This window comes from Chelonia mydas, chromosome 9 (assembly GCF_015237465.2).
Source record: "Chelonia mydas isolate rCheMyd1 chromosome 9, rCheMyd1.pri.v2, whole genome shotgun sequence".
Lineage (NCBI taxonomy): Eukaryota > Metazoa > Chordata > Testudines > Cheloniidae > Chelonia > Chelonia mydas.
The window spans coordinates 21,511,411-21,538,887 of record NC_057855.1 but is presented as its reverse complement, the minus strand read 5'-3'; the positions used below and the strand labels follow the sequence as shown (position 1 = coordinate 21,538,887).

The 27,477-nt window shown below is 42.7% G+C and overlaps 2 protein-coding genes across 11 annotated transcripts in view; one reads left to right on the top strand and one right to left on the bottom strand.

Moving 5' to 3' along the window:
- The window catches only part of KPNA4 (karyopherin subunit alpha 4), a 59,673-nt gene extending 54,137 nt beyond the window's left edge, over positions 1-5,536 (bottom strand). The window contains exon 1 of one of the 2 annotated variants that reach the window (XM_037908341.2): positions 5,085-5,536. In XM_037908341.2, the coding sequence (XP_037764269.1) occupies positions 5,085-5,153 (69 nt within the window). In that variant the 5' untranslated portion in view covers positions 5,154-5,536. The remainder of the gene's footprint in view (positions 1-5,084) is intronic. The other variant, XM_037908342.2, reaches the window with a different exon arrangement.
- A 21-nt stretch (positions 5,537-5,557) lies between these two features.
- Positions 5,558-27,477, top strand: part of B3GALNT1 (beta-1,3-N-acetylgalactosaminyltransferase 1 (globoside blood group)) — a 53,338-nt gene continuing 31,418 nt past the window's right edge. For 4 of the 9 annotated variants that reach the window (XM_043522277.1, XM_037908511.2, XM_043522271.1 and 1 more), the window contains exon 1: positions 5,566-5,962. The gene's annotated coding sequence lies outside the window, so the exon portion shown is untranslated. Of the gene's footprint in view, positions 5,963-6,922; positions 7,862-27,477 lie in introns of those variants that run through there. The other 5 variants (XM_037908515.2, XM_043522275.1, XM_037908518.2 and 2 more) reach the window with 5 other exon arrangements.

Here is a 27,477-nt window from a genome sequence, read left to right as displayed (position 1 = left end):
TTCTATATGGCGAATACTGAGACAGTATGAACATGTAAGAGCTAATATGCTATGACCTCTTTCAGTGGATTGATTTTGAGAAGAGAGATCAGGATGACATTGACAGCAGACTAACCGGAGGAAACAAGCGGGCATATAAGTAAAAATCTGTGCAAAGATGAATTTTAGACACTTTCTGAACAATAATAGTGTCATGCATTACCCCTTACAGTCACCAGAACTTCAGCTGAATATGTAAACTGCACGTTTTGAATGCAACATATCCATACATGCATGCTTTTGTATGAAGGACTTTATGAAAGTTTACAAAATACAAATAAAAACCTAGTGCCAACTAATTTTCTGTAGTACTTGAAGAAGTTCATACGTATAAGCTGAACTTGGCCGTGAAATGTATGTACACATGCAAGCATGTGAATTAGACATTTTAAAGTTTTCTTTTATTGTCTATCTAAAACACAAAAATGCTATAAATAACAAGCCTGTTAACTTAAAACGTTCCAATTAAATACAGTCTAAAGTTACTGGGGATTAACAGCTGTACCAATGTGTGACTTTGAACAGAACAGAAGCACAAACTTTTGAAACTGAATCATAAATAATCTTTATTCTCTAGTCTTTCCACTACTACATCCTGAACGCTACTCTTTAGGGACCATTACACCTACCTATTAATCTGGCATTCACGGAAACAAATGCAAAAGGTAGCTGTGCAATCTATACAAAACTTTTTGGTGTCTTTTTTTGGGTGTTCTACTATGGGATAGAAGACCAACTGAAATTTTGTAATAAAAAAAACTAATGGATAAATGGCTAACTTTAGCAAGGGACTACAGTATTGGAATAATCAAAAATTCATTTCTGACGTGAAGAGATGTTTTTCTTCTAAAAACAATGCAATATTAAATTTGCATTACGAACTAGGTCAAAAAACATCATCAACAGTTGCTAAAGCAGAATATTTGACTAAATGCAGCCATACATTTCATGCTGTAATGAAAAAATGTGATGTATAAACAGTTAATAAATAAGAATGATAGTCACAAGCCTGAGCTATTGTATGAAAAATGATCATCCACAGTAGTTATTTTAAGTACTGAGCATATGTTCCAAGATTTGTTAGAGAGAGGTCAGTCTCTAAAATTTAACAAGACTTAACAGCTTAACAATGTTTTCATTTTGCACAAGGCTCGTTTAATAGCAGATAAAAAACCCCCACCACCACACTAATGGCACACAGCCTACCTGAAATTAATAATTTTAGAAGATTTTTAAACTCTGTACAAAGAAATGGAGGACTTGTGGCACCTTAGAGACTAACAAATTTATTTGAGCATAAGCTTTCGTGAGCTACAGCTCACTTCATCGGATGCATTCAGTGGAAAATACAGTGGGGAAATTTATATACACAGAGAACATGAAACAATGGGTGTTACCATACACACTGTAAGGAGAGCAGTCAGGTAAGATGAGCTATTACCAGCAGGAGGGGCGGGGAAGGGAACCTTTTGTAGTGATAATCAAGGTGAGCCATTTCCAGCAGTTGACGGGGGAAGGGGGGGGAGAGAAGAGGGAGGAATAAACACGCATTCTTACAACTATAATACTCACCTGCTGAAGTGAAGAAACAGACTGACAGAGCCAGAAGAATACCCAGAAGTCACCTACTACAGAACAGGCCCAACAAAGAAAGTAACAGAACGCCACTAGCCATCACCATAAGTCCCCAACTAAACCTTTCCAATGCATCATCAAGGATCTACAACCTATCCTGAAGGACGACCCATCACTCTCACAGATCCTGGGTGACAGGCCAGTCCTTGCTTACAGACAGCCCCCCAACCTGAAGCAAATACTCACCAGCAACCACACATCACACAACAGAACCACTAACCCAGGACCCTATCCTTGCAACAAAGCCCGTTGCCAACTGTGTCCACATATCTATTCAGGGGACACCATCATAGGGCCTAATCACATCAGCCACACTATCAGAGGCTCGTTCACCTGCACATCTACCAATGTGATATATACCATCATGTGCCAACAATGCCCCCCTGCCATATACATTGGTCAAACTGGACAGTCTCTATGTAAAAGAATAAATGGACACAAATCAGATGTCAAGAATTATAACATTCAAAAAATCAGTCAGAGAACACTTCAACCTCCCTGGTCACTCGACCTCAGACTTAAAAGTGGCAATTCAACAAAAAAAACTTCAAAAACAAACTACAACGAGAGACTGCTGAATTGGAATTAATTTGCAAACTGGATACAATTAGGCTTGAATACAGACTGGGAGTGGATGGGTCATTACACAAAGTAAAACTATTTCCCCATGTTTATTCCCCCCCCCACAGTTCCTCAGACGTTCTTGTCAACTGCTGGAAATGGCCCACCTTGATTATCATTACAAAAGGTTTCCTCCCTGGCGCCCCCACCCCGCTGGTAATAGCTCATCATAAGTGATCACTCTCCTTACAGTGTGTATGGTAACACCCATTGTTTCATATTCTCTGTGTATATAAATCTCCCCATTGTATTTTCCACTGAATGCATCCGATGAAGTGAGCTGTAGCTCATGAAAGCTTATGCTCAAATAAATTTGTTAGTCTCTAAGGTGCCACAAGTACTCCTTTTCTTCATGGGGAAATAGTTTTACTTTGTGTAATGATACATCCACTCCCAGTCTTTATTCAAGCCTAAATTAATTGTATACAGTTTGCAAATTAATTCCAATTCAGCAGTCTCTCGTTGGAATCTGTTTTTGAAGTTTTTTTGTTGAAGAATTGCCACTTTTAGGTCTGTAATCGAGTGACCAGAGAGACTGAAGTGCTCTCCAACTGGTTTTTGAATGTTATAATTCTTGACATCTGATTTGTGTCCATTTATTCTTTTAGGTAGAGACTGTCCAGTCTGGCCAATGTACATGTATTACACATCACTAAATCCCCCTGCCAATTTTTGTGGTTTTACAAATTTTCCTATTTTAAAATGTTTCCCCCTCAAAGAAGAAAAACAGTGTTAAATTACTATAAAATGCCTAAAATAAACAAGCTAAGAGAAATATTTTTCTCTAGATGCTTTCAATAATAGTAATCTTACTGGCTACTTGAAACAAATATAGGTAAAAAGTTTTCCAAGAAGAGGGTGATCTTTAAATTGATGTGTCTCTAAAATTTAATCAATAACTAAAATTAGACATGCTATCACATTCCATTTCTGTGTGTTATCCAAATTACAAAGGCCTATGATTTTTGTGGGAAGGATTCAGAATTAACATATATACACAGTACAACTTCAGAGAACCAACATTAAGATGCAATGTTTAGGCATCAGAAGTAGTAGTAGTGATTTAAGAGAACTCAATTATATTTTTTCATACTAAATATACAGAAGAGAATGAAATGTATGTGGTTAGTTTTAAATAAAAACCTTCACAATACCATTTCTGGAATTATAATACAGCTTGTTTTTGTTTTTTGGGTTTTTTAATATTTGGAGAGCAACCAGTGAACATCTCATTGGGGAAGGTACTTTCTACACAGACAGGAGAACCCCATTTTCTGAATCCTTTAATATTAAACTAATCATTTATTCCCTGAATGCTTTACACTCAATTATTTCATTATTTCTCATCCCCAAAAATTTCAGGAAAATAAAAAAGTAAAAAATTATATTGGTGTATCTGATCGAGGTTCAAAACCTAGACATTATTGGATCCTGGATTATTCCTACATGCCCAGGTAGCAGAGATTCCTCCCCCACCCCGATTAGTGAAGGAGAGGCAAATGCATCCTATACTTTCAAAAGTAGATCTCCTATAGTCCTACCCATGCCTATGTGTCATCTCAAAGTTAGATTATACTATGCTTTACCACATGTTGAGCCCATTCAGAAACTGAAGTTAGAGCAGAGAACAGATGCCCACTTAAGTGGTGTTTCATGCAGATAACATTATGCCAGTGTTCTGGGATCTTAACTAGACCTCCACACAGAAACTACTGGGAGCAAGGAACTGATTTTAATAGAATATACTTTATGAAGAAACTCTGAATTGCTTAGGACTGGTGTACTTGACTAATTGTCTCTGTCCCATATGATATTGATGCAGCAACTCCTGTAGCTGAAACAAGGACAATCAACGACAGGACACTTTTCAGTAAGGGTCTTCGTTGGCCTAAATCAGAACTGCTTTCATCACTATCTGGGAAGGGGGTGGATTGATGTGGTTGACATCCAGGTGGTGCTTGACACAAATCATAACAGTGCCAAATCAACATGAGGTTGTACAAAATATATTTAACTGTACTTTAACTGTTTCCATAGTGCTATAGCTGCACCTGCGTTAGGGCAATGAGCAGTTTATAAATAATATTTTGCATTTTAACTATGCATTGCCCTGTAGGTACTCCACAAATACATTAAATATTGAAACAACCCGGCTACCGTGCTGGGTGAAGCCTTCCCTCCAGTATCGCAGGTTGACAAGAAGCAGTAAAATAAAGTACATGAAGCCTGAAGCAAAGACATAACACGCGCACTAGGAAGAGCTAAGAGTAAGTGGAACTCCTTCCATGTCAGTGGCTACCAGCTTCTTACAGAGAGAAGGACGAGAAAGGTCCCCCTACTCCCCATATCCACACACCCGTCAGCAGCCGCCCTGTTCCTCTCCCTCTCCCTGGTGTACAGCAAAGGAAGACACCCAGGGAAAGGAAATGCCGAAAGGCTTTAACTCCCTCGTCAGCGCAGACACTCCCCACTCCGGCCAGCCACCCTCACCCCACAGCTGTCCGGGTGAGGAGGAGGAGACAGCCCGTTCCCGGCTGGGGAAGCGAAGGGCTCAGCCCGTCCGCGCTCACCCCCACCTCAGTAGCTTCCCCCGTGAGGAGAAAGGGGAAGACACTCCCTCCCCTCCCCAGCCGGCAGTGCAGGCCTCAGCCCCAGAGCAGGCCCTCGGCTGATACAGCAGCAGCAAGGAGGCGGTGGTGCCGGGCGCGGGATTAGGAGAGACGCCAGAGCACAGCGGCCCAGTCCCGCCGCCATGCCCGGCCCCTCCCGCAGGGTGCTGTGGGAACTACCTCCAGGTCGCGGCCTTTGTTCTTGAAGTTCTTCAGCCGTTGGTTATCTAGTTTCTCGTTGTCGGCCATGGCGGGAGAGAAGGAGCGCGGCCTCCTCCCGGGCCTGCCGGGATCCCCTGCCCGGCGCCGCCGCCTCACTCACTCACACTCCCTGCCCGTCCGCGCTGCGGCCTGCGCCACTAGGCCGCCGCTGCCACTGCCGCCTCCGCACTTCCTGGCTTCCTTCCGGCCGCTCGCTAGCTTCGGCTGCCTGGGCCGCGAAATGTGCCGGTAACCAGCAAAGGGACAGAGCCGAGGTGGGAGGGAAGAGGGGAGGGGAGGGGAAAGGAGGAGGTAGCCTCGATCTAGCCGGCCGAGGCCACGCCCACCCCTACGGGCCGCGTTCTCTGATTGGCTGTGGAGACACGGGCCGGCGGCGAATGGGAGAGAAGAACTTGGAGGGAGGGGGCTGAGTTGGGGGAGGGGAGGAGGGAGCGGAGGTGAGAAGGCGGGGACGGGACAAGACGCTCGACGTGGGGAGCGAGGCGGAGACACGTAGGGTGAAGGCATCGACGGCGAGAAGGGTGGCGGAGCGAGTGCTTCTTTCACAGTAGCCAGCGGGGTTTCCCCCCGAAGCCGGACAGCCATTTTGGGCCCCAGATTTTTAGAGGGCGGGGGCGCGGGGTGCCCTTTTCCTCCTCCTGCTCCTGCAGCGGCTGCTTTTTCAGTTGGTGAGTCAGCTAAAAGTCAACAACAACGTCATCATGATCCTCCTTCCCGCCCCACTTGGCTGCTGTGCGCGTACCTTGGGAGCTGCGAAGGCTGCTCCCTCTGTCTCTAGCCTGGGGGGCAAGACACTGTGCGGCACCCGCTGCCTTGGGGGAGGAGGCACATAAGCGGTTAGTAGCTGTTGTTTTTATTTATTATTGTTACAAAACTTTTCACTATGTTTTTAAAATAACCACAGAACAAAACTGTGCATTTTGCTTATCCTAGCCCTGCGCTCATGCAGAAACCAGCACTTGGGGATGGCAGGGTACTGGGGCTCTCAGCTTTCACTGTTTCTTATTTTTTCCCAAGTCTGAGTCACTTCTTCTACCTCCATCCAACTCCCCTTTACCTCCATCAAATTTGCACCTCCCCCAGTGACAGTGGGATTAGTTTGAGACAGAACAGTAGCTTCTTTGCAATCAGTGGATACCCTAAGTCAGGGGTGGGCAAACTTTTTGGCCTGAGGGCCACATCTGGGTAAGGAAATTGTAAGGTGGGCCACGAATGCCCAGTGATGGAGAGGGACTCCATAACAGATTTTACGGAGGTGGGGGGGAAGGGTGACTCATGGGGTGTGGTGCAGAGGGGCTCTACAGGGGCAGTACCAGGGACTCCTAGGGGACCTGCTGGCAATGACACCAAGGCGGCCGTACCAGGGCCCCACAGGCAGAGGCACCCTAGCTGGGATGAGTGCGGCCCCTGGGTGATTTCAAAGCTCTTGAGGGAGGGGCCATAGGAGACTGGGAGGGGACTGGGCACACAGCTGTTGCGCGAAGCTCATTCAAGGTCTGACCTATTCACTGAGTGATGCTAGCCAACTCAAGTCACTAGTGCTAGCAGACTCAAGTGATGGTTTTTGTATCCGGAGTCCAGGACAGATTTGAAATTTGGTTCTCTGTTCACCAGGGAGATAATGTAGAGCAGTGGTGGGCAACCTGCGGCCAGTCAGGGTAATCCTCTGGCCGGCCGCCAGAGATTTTGTTTACATTTGTACGGCCGCCCACAGCTCCCAGTGACCACGCCGCTGGGAGCTGTGGGAAGCGGTGCGGACCACAGGGATGTGCTGGTCGCCGTTTCCCACAGCTCCCATTGGCTGGGAACGGTGAACTGCGGCCACTGGGAGCTGTGGGCGGCTGTCCAAATGTAAACAAAAGGTCTGGCGGCCCACCAGCGGATTACCCTGATGGGCCACAGGTTGCCCATCACTGATGTAGAGAGTACTGCACTGGGATGATGGACTCATAAACACTGTTCCCTCTAAGTTGTGTGCATGTGCGCGTGCACACAGATCTTAAACCCCGTGCACACGGTGAAACACCACGCACACAAAAATTTGCACAGAAGAAATTTTTTGCACACATGGCCTGTCAAAAATTAGAGGGAACATTGCTCACAAGAACCTGTCTTGTTAACTAGATAGGTGCTTGCATTTTGTATGGGTTGGAGCTTTTTCAAAGTAAGTGGTGTTGATTACTACAACTATTTCTGTGTAGGAATAAAGTTTAACAGTCACAAATGTGTGGATGACTGTGGCTCCATAGACCAATAGAATGGCCAGCGAGTGCAACTGAATCACACTTAAAAGAGAGATTTTCCTCTCATGACTATTAATAGATTAAAGAGAAAATATTTTTATTTGCTTTCCATTATTTATGTAGGCCTTTACTACAGTAATGGCCTAGGAAAAAAATAGAACAATGATTGTAAAACCACAAGAAAATGGCAGCGCTCATAGCTTATTTTTTTAAAGTGACTACATTTCAAATTGATGTTTTCCATTTTGAGTCAGAGAAACAAGAGATTCCATCAGTGTTTTCAGTTCTAGCTCATTTTTGCAATATTTCTAATTGTTCAGCTTATGACTGTCCTCAGCAGAATGTGGCTGCATCATTGGAATAGGAAGAGGTCAATGGGTTAAAAGTGCCTTTTCTTCCTTTGCTAGTGTGGAAAGTTCCTCCCTTGTTTTTTGCTGAAGCTTCTGCTGCTGAGTTTCTTGTATGATTCCTGCTGTTCATAACCTGTTCTGTGTAAGTCTTTGAAAGAAGTCTCCCTCAGTTTGTTTTAATTTTCAGACAGATTTTAAAGCCTCCTATTGTGATTAAGGATTGTGTTGCGTGTTTCAATGGGACACTTAAAATTCCTCACTCTCTTCCCCTCTTTCAAGTTGTCCTAGCTTAACATGTCTATCATAATTACACACATTGACATGATGAAGGAGAGAAGATTGCACTGGCAACTATATTCAGGGACTTAAATACTCAGATGTGCAGTTATTGACCACTGTGTACCAGGAGGGTAGAACACAGAAAAAGTTTTCTAAACATATCAAAAGTGTGACTAAAGGCCATGATAGCAAAAGGCTGAAGACTTCAATCATACTGCTTTGATAATATAGTTAGTATATTTAAAGTTCCAGTGTTTCTGAGTTATTGGGCACTGAAAAGGCCATCATCTGAAAATTTTAGAAAGTGAAAAGAAATTTATGAAAGAAGCTTTATATTCTTAACCATAATATCTATCTGTACAAATAGTACAAAACATGGAAGAGTTACCACTATAACAACACCAAGGCATTAGTCTCATAACTTAAAGGGAAGGCACTTAAAGGCACGTTATTATACAGAACTACTTATAAATGCTTCCCAGTCACTCCCCTTGTGCATCTGGGAGATCTGGAAAGCAGTGTGCAGAATATTTCTTGGAGTTTTATAGCTCCAAAAAGCCTTCAATATGGGCCAGTGTCTTCAAGGCACAATTGAGCCCCTTGATTGGCAGAATGCAATTATCTTTATTGAAATTTATTTATTTATTTATTTATCGAAATTGAAAATACTGGGGTTTAGCTCACATTTTACAGATAACATCCTGAGATTTTAAATTATCACAAATGGTCAGGCCCTTGACTGATGGTGGTGGAAGGGGAAAAGCAAAATTATATGGTCTAAGACCCAATGGGAGCCTGAAGAAAGAACATCTTGCTCCCTCCTTACTCTCTCCTGCTGCTGTATTGCCCTTTTCATTTCTTATCCAAACACATTAGAGCTGAACCCCTCTCTTCCACATTTCTCCACCACAATTCAGCTTTGACCTAGGATTAAATAACCTGTGGGTGTGAGAAGAAGGGGAGGGGGAAAAAAAGAAGCCAATATCTGTACCAGTCCCAATGTAGATGCATTTGCTCTACATCTAACCCTCAACCAGTATCTGTTGGATCATATAAAAGAAGTTCTGTATTAAAATCACAAATGAGTTTGATTTCCCCATAGTTTAAATTCCAGGGTATTACTAATTAAGAGGTCTCTTGGTTTTTGGTACTGTTTCTCTCCCTCTGTGTGAAACTTGCAAGCTGCTAATTGTGTTAGTACATTCTAAGACAGAGTCTGTTCTCAAGGCAATTCACAGAGAGAGAGACTCAAAGCAATACTCTAACAACAGAAACAGCACTCAGAGACTCCCCGCCCTTTTGTTGTATTAACAATTGTGATTAAAATAGAGATAGAGGATGTATGTGGATGGATGCTTGGTGTGGATAATAACTGAATGATGGGGGAGGTGCCAGCCTAAGAATCCAGTGTCCATCGGCTGAAGAAGGCGTCAAGTGGAAATAACCAGAGGACCCCTGAAGGGCAGACTGGAATCCACCCAACAGCCTCAAGAATGGGAGAACCAAAGAACAAGATAACATCTAGCAGCACGGAGCCGTCAGGAATGTGCTATCTGCTGATTGATTCAGCAACAGCATGAGGAAGCAATTCCCATAGACTGGCATAGGAAGAAATTCCTATAAAAATAGACTCTAGAAAGTGAGAACTTTGGGGTCTGATTCTGCAAATCAACTTCCAGGAGCATCAGATGAGCATCTGACAAGGCCCTGCTCCCTCCTCATGTCCAGGCCACCTGGCCAGTGGCTTGGCATGAGCAACTCTAAGGCTGGTAACTATGATAACAACCTTGCAGAACCTCTGTGTGTGTGTGTGAATAAATATGAGATTGAATGGAATGTTATAGCTGTAACTAACTGCTTACTATGATTCTTTCTGTATTCACAATAAATGTGGTATTTTGCCTTTTTCCCTTTAATAAGATCCTGCTGGTTTTTAATTTATTGGTGTAACATTTCAACAACCTGTAATAGGCCTACACAAAGTCTTCCCACTCCACTGCCCTGCAGCACCCAAAACCCTCCCACTGTTGCTTCCTATGACCTTAATCCCACATTATTTTGCAACAAACTGTGAGATAGGGAGGACTGTGCAATAATTTTTCTATTATTTTGTGACTTGCAGTTTGTTCCCTGGAGGATTCAAATCCAGACCTGTCCCGAACTTTCAAAGCTTCTAAAATTGTCAGATCTAGCATAACATTCTTATGGGTGTATATTTTTCATGAATCACATTCTTAGCTCCCATTAAATTGCGTGTTCATAGAAAGGAGCTTGTCCTTCAGTAGTCTTTGATCTGTCTTTCTGGTCTGTTATCGTTTGGAGAATAATTTACAGAGGATATAGTTATGCTTATTGTAACTCCACTGACTTAAATTGAAACATCAGGGATGAAGCAGGTCTACGATGTTTAACTACAGTCTAATTTATCTAGCTCTCAGAGATATCATGGTAATTGTATTTCTTCATGAGGGCACTATGGAGAGTATTTGCAATAGTGTTAAAGAGTAGCACAAATAACCATTCCATGTATGATAACCATAACTAAAGCAAAGAACTTAAAAGTTCACTGTCAGTGATTTCTTCAAGCAGTTTCTCACTCTTCCTCACCATTGGCTTCATTTTACCCTCAGATCAGCACTGCTGATCGCCAAACACTTAGAAGAAATTATGGATTTGAAGGATTGACAGCAGACTCCCTTTTAAATGCTTGGTTTCCTGGCATTATGCCATCTTCCAAAAAAGTACAGAGATTCAGGTACTTATAGTTTCTCCAAAAAGGGTGTAGTTGGATGAAAGTATTTACAGCATAACAAAATATGTACATTACACAAATTTAATAGGTATGGTATATTCCAGGATGATATATGTGATGTGTACAAAACTATGGCTTTAATATATTTCTCAGAGTGGAGTTCTAAATGCAAATGTCCAGAGACATGGAACTAGAGCCAGTGGTTCCCAAACTTTAACAGCCCACGAACCCTTTCACTAAATTGTGAAATCTCGTGAACCCCCTCCTAAAAATGAATATTTCCAGAGATTTAAGTTTAAATTTCCTCCCCACTCCGTGGGACTCCTGCTGCTGGACCCTATTGACCGCCCCGGTCAACTGAGCTCCACTGAGCTCAGGCTGCAGGTCTCGCTGACCAACAGGGCTCGGGCTGCCAGCCCCAGCTGCCTGGCCCCGCTCTCCATGGGGCTTGGGCTGCCAGCCCCATGCGGAGCACCGGGGGTCAGGCTGCCGCCTCCCCCACTCACAGGGGCAGGGCTTGGGCTGCCACACCCAACTGCCTGGCCCCGCTCTCCCTGGGGCTCGGGCTGCCAGCCCCGCGTGAAACGCTGGGGTTCGGGCTGCCGGCTCCCCCGCTCATGGGGGCAGGACTCGGGCTGCCAGCCCCAACTGCCCTGCCCTGTTCTCCCTGGGGCTCGGGCTGTCTGTCCTGCAACTGGGTCCCACCTGTTGCCTCCAATGCCCCGGATCCTCTGGCCGCCATTAGTGAAATTTTTCTGGCGAACCTCCTGTAATGTTCTGTGAACCCCCAGGGGTTCGCAAACACCAGTTTGGGAACCACTGAACTAGAGCCTAGTCTATATTCCATCTATTGTTGCATTGCTCAAACAGCAAAAAGGGGACTGAGCTGGCTTAAACAGTCTTCAGGTGGAATAAGGTCATTGCAGCTGGCTCTACACTAGTCACTTATGAAGTGGCCTGCCTGGTCCTTGATGTAAGTTAAAGCACCCTCAAGGTTACTCCAACTTATGCCCTGCTTCCCATGGTTCCTCCCACCCCCAGTGGGTCCTGGGAATCATCAGATAGCTGTAAAGTAGTGCAGTACAGTTCACTGTACTCTGGCCACACCGCAACACCTCCCCTCCTGAGGGCTCGGACTGGGGCCAACGTAGAGCCCTTCCACCAACGCATACACTGCCTCAGAGGGCCTGCTCCTACACAAGAGGTATTCTCAGGAAGCAGTTTCTGCCCACTTTAAGGCACCTTTACACTGCAAGAATGGTGTAGAGGAACCTTAGTGTATCGGAGAATCAGGCCCCAATTTTTTTTAAATGTTAGATTATGTACAAATAATCTAACATTTAATAAAGAAAAGAAATATTACATTTAAACTGAGAAGATAAAAATTATCTGCAAAAACACTCATTAATCCTGGGGTTTATATGCCATTTCAAACTTGAAGTGGAATACCTAGAATTAAAAAAGTGGATTGTGGGAAGGATATCTTATGAAGGATACCTTATGATATCTATATACACAAATAAATACACATATATATATACACACACAGATATTTGTTTTAGTTTTACACTGAGTATCTGAGCCTTGGAACCCAGCTAGTCTTGCTGACACTGGCCATATCAAATATCTAGTGGTATCAGCCACTAACAAAAAACCCCCAAAAAACAAAAACCAGTAAATATATCAAATTGAGTTATGTATAGTATAAGAAGGTACAGTATTTAAAAGATTTTGATGATCATTTTCTAAAAAGAAAATGTATTTACTAGGACGGCCCCACAACAGGCTATAAGCTCTATTAAAAAGAACTGGCCCCATTGTAATACCCAAAAAATTCAATGTGCAACCTTATTTTTACCCACTCTTCCCCCTCCCTACTTCTCCCCACTCTGCCATGGCAAGCAGGTGAGTTTGGAAACATAAATGATATATTTCTGTGACGCGTTAGTGAAGTGTGGTTGGAGGTTTGCTGTTAAATGGAAGGATGGGGGAGTCTGCAATGTGCTCACGTCAGGACTGATGAGCCAGTGGAGATATGATGATTCCCACGGCAAGTCAGCACAGAACTCTCAACACAGTGAAGCTCCAAATTCTATACCATGCAGAAATAGATCATGATGAGCAAAAAAAAGTCAAACTAACATTTCCCTGGTGGTGTAATAATAACTGACAGTTGGCTTCACTGGAGTTCATCGGGATTCACATGTATGCAACTAAGATCACAATCGTATGGTTAAACTAGGGAAAACAAAAGCAAAAAAGCCACCTTGATTTCTATCCACAGAATACCAGGGTGTCCCTTTGTATCACACCTGCCCTCCAATGTTCATGTGTTGGAACTGTCATGGTTCTGCTGTATCATTGAGCTACTACAGCCTCCAGGATTTCACCATTAAGGGTGGGGTTTGCTTTCAGCCAAGCCTCTTCATCCTCTTCTGCAGTTTTATTTTCCCCTGTACCATTTGAACCAGATTCTCACTTTTGCTCATTTAAAAATGAAAATGTTCCCGCAAAGCAGGTGGTCATCTTTCCTGGGCTGTTTGCTGTTGTTGTTGCCTCACTGGTCAATGCTAAACCAGTGGTTCAGATTTTCTCTGCTAGTTGTCAGCTCGTTTGCAAATAAAAGGCTGTGCACACTGAGCATCTGCTCCCGCTACAGCAATAAAGTCTCCATGTAAGTTCCTGCATCCATTCTTACTGAGGTCTGTATACTTGAAGGAAGCAACACGATGGAATATGCATTGAAGATGCAAGCCATCCAATTTGAGCTAGAAATGCATTTTAATTATTTAGCACCTTAGAGAAGTTTAAATTAAACCCAAAGCCTCTGATCCCCCAAATTTAATTTAATTTTTTTAATCTCCGAGAAAAAAAATTGACATTTAAACTGATTTTTAAAATTTGAATTCCATATTCTTACATAAAGTTACCAGACAAAATTAATCCTTGATGTAATTTAGCATGGATGATGGGGTTACAGTGGGGATGATTTGACCCTTGGTCTCTAATGTTAATTAAAATAGTTTCAACGTAAATTACCTTTGTCAAGTGTCTTTCATCACATGCCTGTCTTCTTTCCCCTAACTGCCCCAAGCACAGATGTCTCTGCTGCTCCATGGTGGGTAACAGGTAGGAGTCTGGGTTGGATTCTGATAAATAACCTTTATTTAAAAGAGAGCATAGCCCAAGTAAACTGTAGTAGCAGCTATTGCTGGTTATGAGTAGAATTAATATTCAGGGTTCCTTCCTGAGCTGCAGCTCACAGACCTACTAAAGTATTACCAACCTCAAGAAATAAAAAATAAAATGAGATTGGGGCCAAAAATCATGAGGTTTTTTAAAAAATCAAAATAACGTTTTTAGTCTGTCTTTTGGCTTTAACTCTCCTCTACTTCTCTGCCAGAGTATGTGGGAGAATTTCAGGTTGAAAAAAGAAAAAACCCAAACAACCTTTAATGCACATAAAAATGCATGCCTTTCCAGGGCTGCTCAGATGGAGGCTCGACTCTACTATCCCCTCACCCCTAAGATAGGGGAACTGTCCTCCCCATCCTCTTACTGTGTTGACTCTTTCCCTTCTTAGTTTATGTCCTTTGATAACAGAAGGGCTGGATGGTAAATAATTTGAGAACCACTGACCTAATATATCATGATTCACGCTCATACATGGAAATTACATTACCTTTTAGAGTTGATGAGATATAGATATTAAAGAACTTTAAACTTACAGCAATCATTTTATATCAGGGGTTCTCAAACTTCATTGCATCACAACCCCCTTCTGACAACAAAAATTACTACATGACCCCAGGATGGGGGAACCAAAGCTTGAGCCCAACCGAGCCCTGCTAGCTTGGGGTGGGGGGACCAAAGCCAAAGCCTGAGCCCTACCACCCCAGGGCCGGGAAACTAAAATCCAAGAGTTTCAGCCCCAGGTGGGGAGCCTGTAACCAGGGCAGAAGCCCTCTGGCTTTGGCCACAGGTGGTGGGGCTTGGGCTTCACCTTCAGCCCCAGTCCACAGCAAGTCTAATGCCAGCCTTGGCAACCCCATTAAAATGGGGTTGTGAACCACTTTGGGATCCCAACCCACAGTTTGAGAACCCTTGATTTATATCAATGATTGCTATGTCACAATAAAAACAACATGGAGTTGATTTAGTCTTTCACGAGGAGTAATGCTTCCTTGACACCCTGCCTTCCGCTCTCCCCAACAGCTTCTCTGGCCAAGATTGGATTGCATTCCTCTCCTGCACTGTTCGCCTGCCTCCTAACAGCTGTGTCTTGGCCAGGGACTTGGAAGGGGCAGGGCCTTGTGGCTCTCCCATTTTTAGGGAGAATCCATTGCCCGTGCCCCTGATGCACGCTTGCTTCTGCACCAAAGGAGCTTGGTGCTGGCTGGCGAGACCCTCTGGAGCTGGCTGCTGCCCAGGGAGTCTGGCTGCCATAAAATGCTCCCACAGGAGCTCCCTGGACTACTCATGCCCCTTGGGCACCTGCTTCTCAGCAGCTTGGTCACATCATATTCGCCACCTAGGGACCTGCCATTGAAGCTGGATCACTCTCTCCATGGTCCCTGCACACACAGTGGAACTGCCCCTTGTTCCCTTTGGCTGCTCTGCCCCAACTCTGTGGCTGACAGGCTTACAGTCACATGGCCCAAGCTCTGCCATGTGAGCCCGGAACCCAGCCCAGGTGCTGGGGGCAGGCTGCTGCTGCTGACAGACAGACTCGCTCCCGCCAGCTCTGGATACCCAGGTCATGAGAATATATGCCTCTGTTCAGGCCCACAGTCAGGCAGCTGGCGGCACTCAGTGCTCTGCCTGCCTGCTGCCGCCATGGTCCTAGCACAGCAGGGAGAGCTTGCTCTGGCCAGGGTTACTGGGACCAATCCTGCAGGGTGGCCCACTGAGCACCCTGGGCTCTGGCTGATGTTGCTGGGCCCAATCCTGCAGTCAGGAGATAGGGTTGAGTACCCTCTGCTCTGGCTGATACCTTTGGGGCTGATCCTTCACTGCCTCCTTTTTTCCACCCCTTCTGGCTTTGTGCCCTGGGCAGCTGCCCCACTTGCCGTAGTTATGGCCCAGGCAGAAGGTGACAGAAGCCCTTACTGGCCCGGATGAACCCCAGAGTGTTACATCATTCTATACCAGTTTTAGTATTGCTAATATACAACTTCTTTGTTATCCAGAAACAAACCAGAAGCAGGCGATCTTTCCTTTGGCCACTAGATGGCACAGCAGCATCTTATTTTCCCATTCTCCGGTTTATCTCGAGTATCTGATCTGGCAATTAGACTAGATAAACGGACTTCTACTGTATTTGGGGCATGTACTCCAACAGACATGCCAACAGAGATTCCCATATGAAGTCATCAAGTGGAAGCCAACAGGTGTGAGGCAACAAAGGCACCCAAAAGAAACCTTAAGAAGAATCCTTATTTGGGAGAGGTTGATCTCAACACCATACAGCAGATGGAAGCAACAGTAAATTACAGAGAAGAATGGAAGATGCTAATGTGAGTGCACATTGCAGAAATTGATTCAGGAAGGATGTGAAAACCCAAACCAAAACAAACCACCCCGCTCCATCATTTTTGCTTGTCTTACATTGATTGAACAGTTTGTGCCAGATTCTCATTTTTGATCATTTTCCTGACGTTATTTTCTAACCTTACATACCTCTGCTATTGCTACCACTGCTTGGGCAGGGAAGGGATTTTTGTTTCCACTTAATGGCAGGGAGAATTTTTCTCTCTTTAAAAAACTGCCCTTGTCAGTCAGAATGGTGTTCAAAAGTCACTTTCCGGCAGCTCAGCTGTCCAAATTAATAAGCTACATGAAACTGTAAAATTATTGGATAAATCGTAAAATATCCAGTGTCATGAGGTTCAATGCCTTTCCATTGTAACTATGTTGTAACTATGTTGTACAAGACACTGAAGTCATTGAAAGATGTTCTTGAACATTGCTTCAATACATACACAAAATACTGATAAAGCCAAAGGTCTGTTGATGTCACTGCATCAGTTTAGTTTCATTGCTGTGACTAGACTTCCCTCCCAACTCCTTCCCTTCATATTGAGTCCCTAAGGATTTTGTATTCCAAGATTTCTCTACTTTTTGTATCCCTGAACTTGTGGCCAACATTTCCCTATCAACAGTGCACTAGATTGAAAAGGGAAACTATTAATACCACTCCATAATTAGCTATAAAGCAATGCAAGGTACTCTCTTGCTCACTGCATATACCATATTCCCCAAAGTCTGCCTTCACAGGGAGTAAAACACTACATGCCAGATCCTTAGATGGCATAAATTAGTGCAACTCCATTGACTTCAATGGAGCATTGCTGATTTACACCAGCTGAGGATCTAGTCCTCTGATTGGAAACCAAATCCATATCTCCCACATCACTGTGCAGAATGTTGACTACCATGAAGTCCTGTTATAATACATTACCATGCTTTCTAAGTTCTGGTTTTTTTTTTTTTTAAAAGAGTGTTGGGTCGAATTCTGATCTCAGACACTGGTTTAATGTCATCACCCCATTTGACTTCATTGGAGTTGTTCCCGATTTACACTGGTGTAAGAGAGATCACAACTGGAGTATTATGTCCCCACTAGGGTTTGCACTGATCATTGACTACGCTGTGATGCAAGTAACTTTATAAGGCAAACAAGGAATTTTATGGACAAATTATGAAGTACAGTTGGATGAACTTGTTTTTGCTGATAACATTGTCCTGCTTAGTTCAACACATCGTTTAATGGAATTGGTTTGTTTATCAACAAGGAGCCATATATTTTGTCATCTATCAATGTCCTAAAAGCAACCATCACAATAGACAGAGAAACACTAATAGTAAGTCATTTTACCTATTTAGAGAGAGATGCATTGGTTATGACATGCTAGATGTCAAGTGAAGAATATCAAAAGCAGCAAACAACTTTTGTAAACTTAAAAAGATTTCAAAAAGTAGCATGATGATTGGCATTGAAACAAAAATATGGATTTTAATATGGCATCATGTCTATCCTCCTTTATGGAGAAGAGTCATGGAAATCTACAGCAGAAATTTATAAGATCAACTCATTCCAAAGTAATGCCTGTGGAAGATGTTCAAAGTATTACATCTTTTAGGAATTGTCAGCCCCCTTTGACTTCTTTTCTTCCTAATTGGTCTTTCCATGGGACTTTCAACCAACTCAGAGAAATAGTAGGCAAATATGCCTTTCTGAAGTCCAGTGTCCTTGTTTTGCTATTGTTTTGTTTTGACAGGTGCTGAGTGTCCTCAACTCCCACTGACTTTAAAAGGAGCTGAAGGTGCTCATCATCAGGACAATGTTGCCAAGTCTGTGGAATGCCAGCTGTAGTATTTGAGCAGTCACGGGTTGTGGTATTTTGGGCTAATTTACTTATAGGCTGTTACATTTTGGGCTGCCTCATCTATGTCCCCCAGATGCCCTGGAGCTGCAGAGCTTGGGAGCTCAGTGCCCCGCGGGCCCAGCCACAGACTGAGGGGGTAAGAGCGGCCCTTGGTCACATTGTGCCCCGCATATGATGGGAGGGGGCTGGCACGCAGGGAGCCCATTCCCACTGGACATTCTAGGACTGATTCTCCCTGCCCTTGTCAGTGGGTGGCAGGAGGGGAGGCCCCCAGTGGCTTTGCTCTCCCCCCCAACTGGTGCGTGCTCAGCCGTTGACTCTCTGCACCCCAGCTGCCCAGGTGCTGTGAGCCCAGAGTAGGCTCTGGCTGAGCTGGAAAGCAGCAGCCCCTTGTCCCCTGCACACATGACACCTCCCTGTTTCACTGCTGAAGTCATGGTCTTGCTCAAAGGGCTCTTTCCAGCACAGCTACTCAGTGGATTCATGAGAGGGTAATGGGCTCACTCTCTCACTGAGGCTGCCGCTGAAGCTGCTTTATCCAGACACCCCCTAGCAGCACATGGAGCGGCAGAACTCTTACTAAGGTTTTGTGGGCAGCGTGGGCACATCAATGCTGAGGTCCTGCAGCGTACTGAGCACAGTGTGACTGCTGCACCCGTGTGCAGCTCCAGTGCAATCTGCTGAGCTCTGCAAGGGTTCAGTTGGCTGCCTGTGTACAGCAAAGTGCTGGACTCCCATCCAGTTCCCGCTTGGCCACCTCCTATTTGCCTTTAACTTCCCTACCCTTGAGCTCACTAAACCCTCTCTTCCACTCCCCACCAATCTAAGAAGATCACAGAGCCCTTTAAGGGACACAACTAACAAAATGTGTTCACCGTAGGCTCCCAAAAGAGCAGTATTGAAGTGTGCACTTATTACGTTCCTTCTCTGGGGCTACTTTATTGCCCCTTATTATTTCAGTGGGGAAGGTAGAAGTTGCTTGTTTCATTCAATAATAGAAGAAGGGGTGTGTATTGAGGAGTAAAGAATGGGGAAGAGCGACTCTTCTTTGTGATGGTGATATAGGAGCAGAACACAAAGGAATATATACTTAAGTAGGATGTGAGAAGTTCAGTCTGACCCATTTTTATTTTCCTTTTTTTTCCCCTTAGAGAAGGGTTTGTGTTTTAAGTTAAGTCCAATACACAAATATGACAATTTATGAAAAGCGCAATGATTTCAAACATGTTTAGTCCTGTTTTTCTCCTTTTTAATATTTTGAAGCTTGTAAACTCTGGTCTTTATTTTTAATCTCCAAATTTTTGATCACAACATGATCTTCATTTTCATGGATAGCAAACTGAGGCTTCTATCACCAGTTTAAGTGCACTGCTTTAGTTTACTAAAATCTCTACTCTTTCTAGAGTGGTAGGATTAAGCTCTGTTAAAACTTGTAACAGATTTGATTTTTAAAGCGGTAATATAATTTGTACTAGGAATTTAATGAAAGCTCTCATTTGTTATTTGATGTATAGACCAATGTGTTAAGGAAACTTTGTTTCAGTAAACCGACTGGGCTACTTTTGGGCTAGTTTAAGTGCCTTTGGGCTATTAATGCAGTAGAAATCTAGCAACCCTGGCTGTACATCACTTGAGCCCATCTCTAAATTAAGCTATAGTTTTTCCCTCTTGCTTATTGATTCTGCACTGAAGATATAATATTGAAAGTGTCACACACAATAGCACTTATTTCTCTGGCAATAGACTACATTGTCATACACATCAGATTATGATTTCACTACAGCCTCAAGCTGAGGCAGAAGAAATTTGGAAGGGAGAAAATGTTTATTTGTGAACAAATTATTTCAGTAATGCACATTCTGTTAACTAAGATTCTTCATCCTTAGATTGGGGCAGGAACTATGGGTTTCTCTTTATCATGTAAAGTGCTTAATGTGTGAGCTTTAAAAATATTCACTATTAATGCATGTGTGTTTAACAGTTAGTTACACACACAATTATGGGCTCCACTGCAGCCCTTGTATGCTGGGTCTGCTATTGTATATGGATTGTACAGTGTGCAGAACTGGTCGGTTGACAGAACTTATCTCAGTCACTCCATTACAGCTTCTGGAAGAGGGGCATTCCAGGAGCACAGCTGGGGCAGGATGGACGTGTTGTAGGAATCAGGAGGGTGTGGCTAAGGCAGGTGTCATATTTTGGAAATGGCTGGAGTGCACTGTAGTCTGTCTGGTGGCTTCAAAGATGCTGGGGCCACTATAGTAGAGTTGCCTCATGGGCTGCTCTAACATCTGTCCCAGAATCTGGGAGGTGTAAAAGTGATATAAAAGCAACTTTGCCCACCTCCCTTTGCATTCTGGCTTGATGAGAACACAGAATCGAAGTTCTAAAATACACCAGTTTTACATGGGTATAACTTCACTGACTTGAAGTTATGAATTTAAAATCTTATGAGATCAGAATCGTGCACAATAACTTTTTATGGCTCTGCTGAATTTGATTATTATGTCTACTTAAAAAAAATGTATACATTAGGGGCTGAAGTCACTAGAACTATTTGTGGAGAAAAGTACTATTCATGATGAGTAAGGGTGATAGAATCAGGCTCAGAGTGACTAGCATTTAAAGTCAGAAACTACTAACATAATTAACAATGAAATATTCAGTAAGCCAAATTCTGCCTTGCATATATGTGTACAATTCTCATTAATTTAAATGGGAGCCTCAGGCACATGTTTCACCCATTGTTTTTTATTCCTGGCCTTTTATTCAAATTAATCTGACCTTCATATGAAAATTCTCACAATCCAATTTGAATAGTGTGAAGGGATTCCCCTGTGAAATAAGTACAATTCTTAATTCTTTCAGTATGTATTCATAATAAATATCTCTGGGATCTGATATATTTCTATAACCTTAGGCTAGGTCTACATTACAGACCTTACAGCTGTATAGCTATACCGCTGTAAGGTCTCCCATATAGTCACCGTATCCCTATGGGATAGAGCTCTCCTGTCAGCCTAATTAAACCACCCTCAATGAGCGATAGTGGGTATGTCAGCAGGAGAGCATCTCCCATTGACACAGCGCTGTCCACACTGGCATTGTTGGTGAAACTTATGTCGGTCAGGGGGGCATTTTTTCACACCCCTGACCAACAAAAAAGTTTTGCTGACAAAAGTGCTAGTGGAGATAAAGCTTTAGTCATTCTTCTTGTGTGGTGCAATATATACTTGAAGACCATCCCAAAAGATTTTAATGGGTTTTTATTAAAATATGTACAAAATACCCCTCTGCTTTCCTGGTTAATAGCGTTTGAGTAGAAGAAACCAAAGGTTCAGCAGGCCCCACCTACCAGGAATTCACTGAGAACACAGGACAACCACACAGAAGATCAGAAAAATTTTTTGGAAACATTATGGGGCAGATTCTATGGTGTTAATGTAGGGAGTTGCAAATTACATCTCCAGCAAAGCTCCCTTGAGGAGAATTCATCCCTGAGAGGGCACACTTACCTTGCCTGGGATTTCTGTTGCTGCAGGGGGTAGTTTTGGCTTATGAATAGAAGCCCCATGAGCAAACGCTGGCAGACAACCAAGAGGAAAATTAATGTAGCCAAAAGCTGTATTAATATAGCATGGAGCCTCCTCTGCACTGAGGAACCCTTTTGAATGGTAAGAGACCATGTGCAAGCACTGGTAAGGGAATTCTTGACAGTGCTGCTCCAAAAAGAACCACATATGGGTAAGGCTGCAGGAGGCTGAGAGGTGGTGCAGAGATACAGGGCTTCTCAGTGATTTCCTGATATTTGGGGCTGCTGGACCTGTGTCTTCCTTCACATGGAATAAATCACTGTTCTTCCTTCCCCACCTCCCAAAAATTAGAGGAAATTCTACAAGAAAAGTCAGTTTCCTGGCCCATCTGTGATTACTTCCACACGGGGAAATGATCTGGCCTCCAGTTTGTACTTAATTCTGACACAGGCTAAACTTGTAGAGAAACTAATGGGAGTTCTGCCTGAGTAAGGCCTGATTATAACTGACCAAGGATTTGGCCTACAACTGTCTTCAGTTACTCTGGAACTTTGTGGCCTTGTCTATGCAAAAAATTTTGTAAAAGTTTCACAGTGTTAACAACAGAATATCAGCTCCACTGGTGGAAACAATGTTGGGAGCCTTACTATAGGCAGGTTATCAGTTCCCACTGATGTTTTAGGCACTATGTTACCTAACCTTTAGAGCAGGCCAAATTGACGTGCTTAAAAGGGTGGCACAGCAGCTGGCAGGGGCAGCCTATCCACAGTGGCCCCTCTCCCAACATTGGAAATGCTGGTGAAGCTGAACTGGGAGTGGCAACAAAAGGAAATTTTTGCAAAAATTGTCTATAGCGCTTGTGAAACGATAAAATGGTTGTGTTGCTGCAGGCTAAGTCCTCTGTACCTTCATAGTTCAATCAGGAAGAACTGGTTGCAAAAACCTATTGATGACTTGGGTTTCACAATACTTGTCACAAGAACTTTTTTAAATGTCACTTTCTGGTCAAGGTCACACGTACACTGCATCCAATTACAATACAAACCTGTCTTTCTAAAGATAATATGAACCAACCAAACCAGTGACTGATTCAGATTTCAGCATATAATAAAACAAAGGACAGCAAATGCTCACATTACAATACAAAATGACTATTACAATAAAATAAACAGATTTAAAAAATAAGCTTCTGTTTTTTTCCCCCATTTGAGTAATCTTGGCACAAGCAAAATGTACTTGTCAGAACATGAATATATAAAGATTAAAGGTAAACTACAAAGCAAGAAACAAAACAAAGTGTCCTTTTTTGCCTCTTTATCCTGCACAGTGAAGCCAAAGAGTTTTTGGTTTTCTGCATGTTTTCTACATTAGAAATTTAAAAAGTCTTGACTTCCCTCTTGTTGGTGGCAATGATACTCTCAAAGGCAACTGTTCATTTGTCAGGTTCAAATGTGACATTTCTATGTTTAGGGAGAAAAGTTCTCAGCCGTAGATGTTTAAAATAGTGGGCCTGGGGTGGAGTATACTATCTCTTGAGCTCCTTAAATCTCAGTTGCGTAAAGTGAGATAGCAAGGACCTCATGTGATAGGCTTGTTCACACTTTAGTGGCCTGTCTAAACAGCAGAATTAGCTTAGTTATTATAAAACAAACTAATTTTATAGAGGAACTTTTGGCTAACATGTCTCAAATGGGTCATTCAAAAACACAAGTGTACACTTTTTGGAAAATTTAGGCTTAAAGGTCATATAGAAAGCTTCTGACAGAGCCAGGAATAGAATCCAGAACTCTAAAATCTGTGGATCAACCAGAAAAACAAAAACAAAAACAAAATCCTTCCACCTGTTATGGTAACTGACTAGAGCATTAGTAGGTAGAATTGGTTGGGAATTTTCCATTGGAAAGTCATTTAAATGGAAAGTGCACTTTCCACAGCACCATAATTTTGATTTTTTTCATGAGGAAAATTGAAATATTTCATTTTAGGTTTCTAGACAGAAAATCCAAAATATGAACTATTTCATTTCAGATCAGTTTGACCTGAATCAAAATATTTCATTTTATGAACTGACCCAAAACCTTTCATTTTCAATCAGTTCAACAAACTCTCTCTCTATCATGACATTACCTTATGGAAGTTATACTTTGGGTCAACATCTTCTATATGGACTACATCTCCCATTAGGCAATATGGATTTCCCTCTGACTGAACTCTCCAGCTGGGCCACTAAGTGGTTCAGATCTCCTTCTGGGGATTTATACTGTACAATTGTAGACCACTTCCCCAGTGGGCTATGGGTGGGGAAGACTCAGGCCTGCCCACTACTCCAGGTCCCAATCCAGGGACCCTAAGAATAGCAACCACACACCTCCACATCCATTTAATAAAACTGCTTTCAGTTCCCTGGGCCACTTCCCCACAGGCCCAGCCTTCACTAAAGCTTCACCCTTATCTCAGGGCTCTTTTATGTTAGGCCTAACAGCCAGCCAGGAGTTCTTCCTTGCTCCCCTAGTACCTTCCAGCACTAAGCTGTCCATGGTGCTGTAGTTCCCTTTGTCCAGGCAGGCACCTCCTCTGGCTCTAGCCAGAAACTAACAGTTAGTACCCCTGCAGCTCCTTTTTATAAAGCCATACTGGGCCCTGATTGGCTGCTCCCTACAGCCTTTGACTGCTGCTTCCTTTGCAGCCTCCCCTCCCCCCTGCTTCCTACGCAGCCTCTCTAGGTTGCTTGGAGGACTTAGCTCCTGGGCCTAGTCCACCCTGTCACACAGACAATCATTATCTTGGGCTATTTTAAACATACAGATGAGCCCATCCTGGCCCTTTCTATTCAGGGAGAAGATCCTAACTTCCAAACTCGAATGGCTCCCACTACATAGAATAATACATAATCATAATTATAGAAATGGAGGGATGGAAGAAACTTCGAGAAGACATCTAAGCCCTGTTCTTATAAACCTCTAATGATGGGGATGCCACGGTCTCCCTTGGAAGCCTGTTCCAGTGCTTAACTATCCTTATGTATCTAGTTCAGTAGTGCTATATGTTATTTTTAAAAATATGTATGGCTTCAACATTGCTCTCCATGGAGCAGTAGTGGTTTTTAACAGCACTGTTTTTCTTTCAGCGGTGTCATTTTTATTTACATACACCTTGCTGCATTCACTGAATAATATGAAACCTATTAGTAAAAATAGTTGTTTAAAGTTAGTGCAAGAATTTAGTCTTTTCCTATATTTTGTACAGTACCTGTCTACTAATGTTGCATTTTGCTGTTTGAGATCCAGTCCTGCTAACATGCACATGAGTAATTTTCTTCATGTATGTATATAGTTCCACATGTGAGAGTGTTTGTACCAGGCCCTTACTGTTAAATGTAAGGTTTACTAAAAGGGAAAGCTTGCAGTGCAAATGACTTATTAAATAGTTAATTAAAAAAACCCAGATAGAATGTCATGTCAAAAAGCTGGAAACAAACAACTATGCACTCTGTTCCTGTGAATTAAGCTAATTAAGAAACTAATTAAGAAAGATGAAATTCAGGGCCTCATTTTCTACTGCATAGATTACTGCCATATACTGGAGTGGAACTCCTAGAGGTTCCTTCTACTTCTTTCTTCAACCCCCTCAATTTCCTTGTGCTTTCTTCCTCCAGCAATTCTAATCCAAGTCCCTTATTCTAGATCAGTCCTTCCATTATCCTCTTACTTCTCATTCCTTCCCTATCTTGAAATGGTAACTTTCCCTTTTCTTACTATGCTCCTACAGTATATTTTTTCCCCATGCCACCTTCATACTCCCATCTTCTGTCTGTTTCCTTATTGTAGTTTCTCTCTCACCTGATAAGGTTCTCAACCCAGAATATTCATCTGCCCAACATTCAAATCAACAGATAGCCAAGGTGTGGTGGGGGAGAGCTTTTCAAAGTGCTGCCTGTTTGTATTGTTGAATGCTTTTATATATGTTATCATGGATAATCATTCCCGTGATGTCATCACTGCATCATAATAGATTGGGACTTGGTATTTCTGATGGTTGGGAAAAGGAAGAAGAGGTGAAATTACAAACTGTATATACAACTTAGAGTCAATTAAAAAAGGAAATAAAATGTGAGCCAGTGTTTAACATTTGTTGTACTTAGAACAATTTTCATTCTTCTATCTCTAGCTTTAATTTTCCTCCTAACTGATAGTGGACTCTCCCTATTATGATTTATTTTCAAGGTAATTACTTATTGGTGCAAAAAGAGAGCAAACATTTCAGTGCAGATTTACAGGAGTTATGTCAAAATCAAAACTGTGGCATTTTGTTTTACTTGATGTCAACTGTAGGGACAATGTTAATCTTTTCTTATTTAAAAAAATTTGATACCGTTAACAGGAAGGTAGAAGCTAGTTTTTTTTTCTGATTCAGTCTCTTTTACTGATATTGGCCCAGGGGGAGGAGGACCTCATCTGAACCAGAACAAAATAAACCTAAGAAAAAGATTGCTTAGAGATTTAAAGCCATGAAAAATGGTGCTGCATAGAGAGAGGTTGGTCTACCAGCCTGAGTAGTACTGAAAGACAAAGGAATCCTCCCTCTTAAGCTAGGGAGTCACAGTAAAACTGTTCTGCTGCAACTATAGCCTACTGGCAATAATGGTCTCAGTTGTCCTTGCCCCTGGAAATTCACAGATAAGTGTGATGATTCACTAGGTGGTGAGAGCAATCACACTCTTCTTGGTTCTTCAGGTCATGATTGTTGTCTGTAGGGCGTAATTAACATAGCTAGTTATAGGGAAACTGCAGGTGACAGATTTCTAATTAAGGTTATGCTGAACCATTGTGGGCAAATAATGTGACATATCTGCAGTTCATAGTATAGTTTTAATTCCATTCGTCAGAGTTCTCCTTAAATTCTAACATCATAGCTTCATTGGACTGTAATGCAAAAAGTTAATGGCTACAGGGCAATGGTCGAAGGTAAAAGTCATTGCAGATGTGTATTTCTAAGTAGGTAGCTGATGAACAGAAATACATGACCTGATTCTGCTCTTAAGTATACCAATTTTGCACTCCAGTAATTCCACAGACTCCAGTAGAGTCACCCCTTATCAAGAGGAGAATCAGGCTCAGGGAATGCAGAGAAAGTATTGGTGAATGATGGAGGAAATATCAGTATTAACTGAGCATTATAAATCAAAATAAAGACAAGGAGTTTGATTCTGTTCTTAGGTCTTGTCTAGATGAGAAAGTGGCAAGTGAGAAGGTTTAAACTAGCTCAAAATAAGCCACTCTGAACAAAAATAAAAATGTCCACACAGGATTGCATTGGTTTAACTGAATTGATTTAAAAAACAATTTAAGTTAAACTGGTGGGATTAGTTTTTAATATAAATATCATGGTAACTCGGAAGGGAATCAGGCTAAAGGGAATGTCTCTCTTGGAACAGAATGCTGTGAAGCACGTTAGCAATGGCGGCCAAGCAGACTGAACTCAGGACTTCTTAGATTCTTGGACCTTCTGGATTTCCTCAGCAAGAATCTCCTTCAGTTCAGAATAGGCTTTTTGCAGATCATTATGGATGACGATCAGGTCAAAAAGGCCAGGTTCATTACTAAGTTCCATGTTGAATGCACCCCTTGTGCAAGCTTCAGGAAATTAGGTTCCATCTGAGAACTAGAACCACCCCAACACAGTTAGGGTATTTTGTGACTTTGTGTCACAGAGGAAGGGGCAAGACTCACTCCTTTGAGCATTTTTACCCGATTCCTGCCCAGTTTGTTGAACAGGTTGCCAACTTTATTGAGAGGGAGTATGTTTA